This window comes from Sphaeroforma arctica (genome assembly GCF_001186125.1).
Source record: "Sphaeroforma arctica JP610 unplaced genomic scaffold supercont1.5818, whole genome shotgun sequence".
NCBI lineage: Eukaryota > Ichthyosporea > Ichthyophonida > Sphaeroforma > Sphaeroforma arctica.
In genome coordinates, this window is record NW_014034740.1 from 1 (window position 1) to 1837 (window position 1837).

The 1837-nt window shown below is 38.2% G+C and overlaps 1 protein-coding gene across 1 annotated transcript; it reads left to right on the top strand.

Annotated features, from left to right (window-relative positions):
- Window positions 1–60: 60 nt before the first annotated feature.
- Window positions 61–1095, top strand: SARC_15247 (hypothetical protein; the record flags this gene model as incomplete). Its single annotated transcript, XM_014290628.1, has 3 exons — window positions 61–196; window positions 376–506; window positions 982–1095. 3 exons carry the CDS (start codon window positions 61–63, stop codon window positions 1093–1095), a joined length of 381 nt encoding a protein of 126 aa, XP_014146103.1.
- Between the last annotated feature and the right edge of the window lie 742 nt (window positions 1096–1837).

Sequence of the window (1837 nt, forward strand, 5' to 3'; positions counted from 1 at the left end):
TATATATAACTAGATATATATATTGCATTCTTCGTCTACGCCAACGTCTGAATTCATGCCATGCCATTCGGACTTCCTCTCGTTACCTCAGCTGTGCTGGTGCGGATTGCCACAGACTATCCTCACGCACTGGCGTATGCCTTCAACACCAGCATGAACACCGCTGACTCAACAGACACCTACGAAGAGCAAGCGTGTAAGTGTGTGTAATCAGTCTCGTGTTGTTGCATATGAATGTGTGCGTGTTGCGTACAGTGTATGTGATGTGTATCTGTGTGTGTGTGATTTTGTGTATGTTGGCAGCAGATATTGAGCAGATCGAACTAAAAGCTTTTTTGTCTACTAAGGAGTGCACTTCATTTTTCATGACAACAGATATTGAGCAGATCCGAAAGCTTCTGCACCACCCTGTGCGCGCCCAAATGACGACCGAACTTTTGGCGTTGACGGATCCGAATATGCTGTATAGAGACTGGCTGGAGATTGATCTGGACCCTCTGATCAAGGTGTGCTATTTATAGATTCCGAATATATATATATATATGGATCTCGGATCTAGGAATAGATTTTCATCACCAGAGGATGGAAATAATTGAAAATAGCGAGCATCAAATGATTTGCGCGTATGTGTTGTATATCGATCGCAATGTGATCGGCCAACACTTGAAGGCGACATGAACCTATATTTAGATTTTAAGCGTATAAATAGTTTACGAACGTATATATAGATTCCAAGTACCAGCGTATGTTTCAAGGTGTAACTCCCTAAAAGCAGCGTATGGTTGGTGAACTCTTAAAAGTGATGTACCAGATCATATGGCGGGAAGTCCACCCACACACACTAATCGACAATTAGTGTGAAGAGGGGGTTAATACAGATTCCGATAATTAATTTGCGCAACTCCCAAAACCTCTTAAAACTCTAAACCCCCTATTGATATATTCTGGATTATAAAATGTCGCAATTTCGTCGCAAAATAGGCACCGAAGGGCCCAGGCCAGAAAACCGCTTCGGCCCGTGCCTACTCGGCTCTGATCTCGTTGCCGTTCATGAAGTCTGCCCGGTCATCCACTGGTATGAAATTGCGACACTGATCTATTTGCAATATCAGCTATTTTGCGAAACAATACACTTATCTGTAGCAAGTTTCCGAGTATATAGCAGTATTTGCGGGACGATAACAATCGAAACAATACTAGCAACTCAGCACACTTTGACCGCGCATTCATTGAAATAGTACTAATATCACGGTCATATTTGTATAGGACCAGGCACTCGGTATCACACATAAATACTCACAATATTTTTCCAATTCCAACCAATATATATATATATATATATATATACGCATATATACTTCCATAGTTCTAAATTAATTTGCGTACATATCCGATTCTACCCAACATATACGCATATATATATCCATAGTTCCAAATATATTTGCACACATATCCAATTCCAACCAATATATACACATATATACATACATTATTATAAATATATTTGCATATCTTTCCAATTCCATCCTACTTCTAAGCGAATATATAAGCATTCATATACATTTTTGATGTCAGAGATCGACATAAGCACACATGATAAGGAAATATCAGACGTTGTCAGACCAATAGAGTACCAAGTACATACAAACAGGAATTTACACTTCCACGACCTCGCACACACATCCTGCACACAAATATGCATGTATGTATGCACGTATGTATGTATATATATTGTATATATATATATATATATATATATATCTATATATATATATATATGTATGTATGTATGTATATGTATGTACATGCATATGCATATGTGTATGTATATGTATAT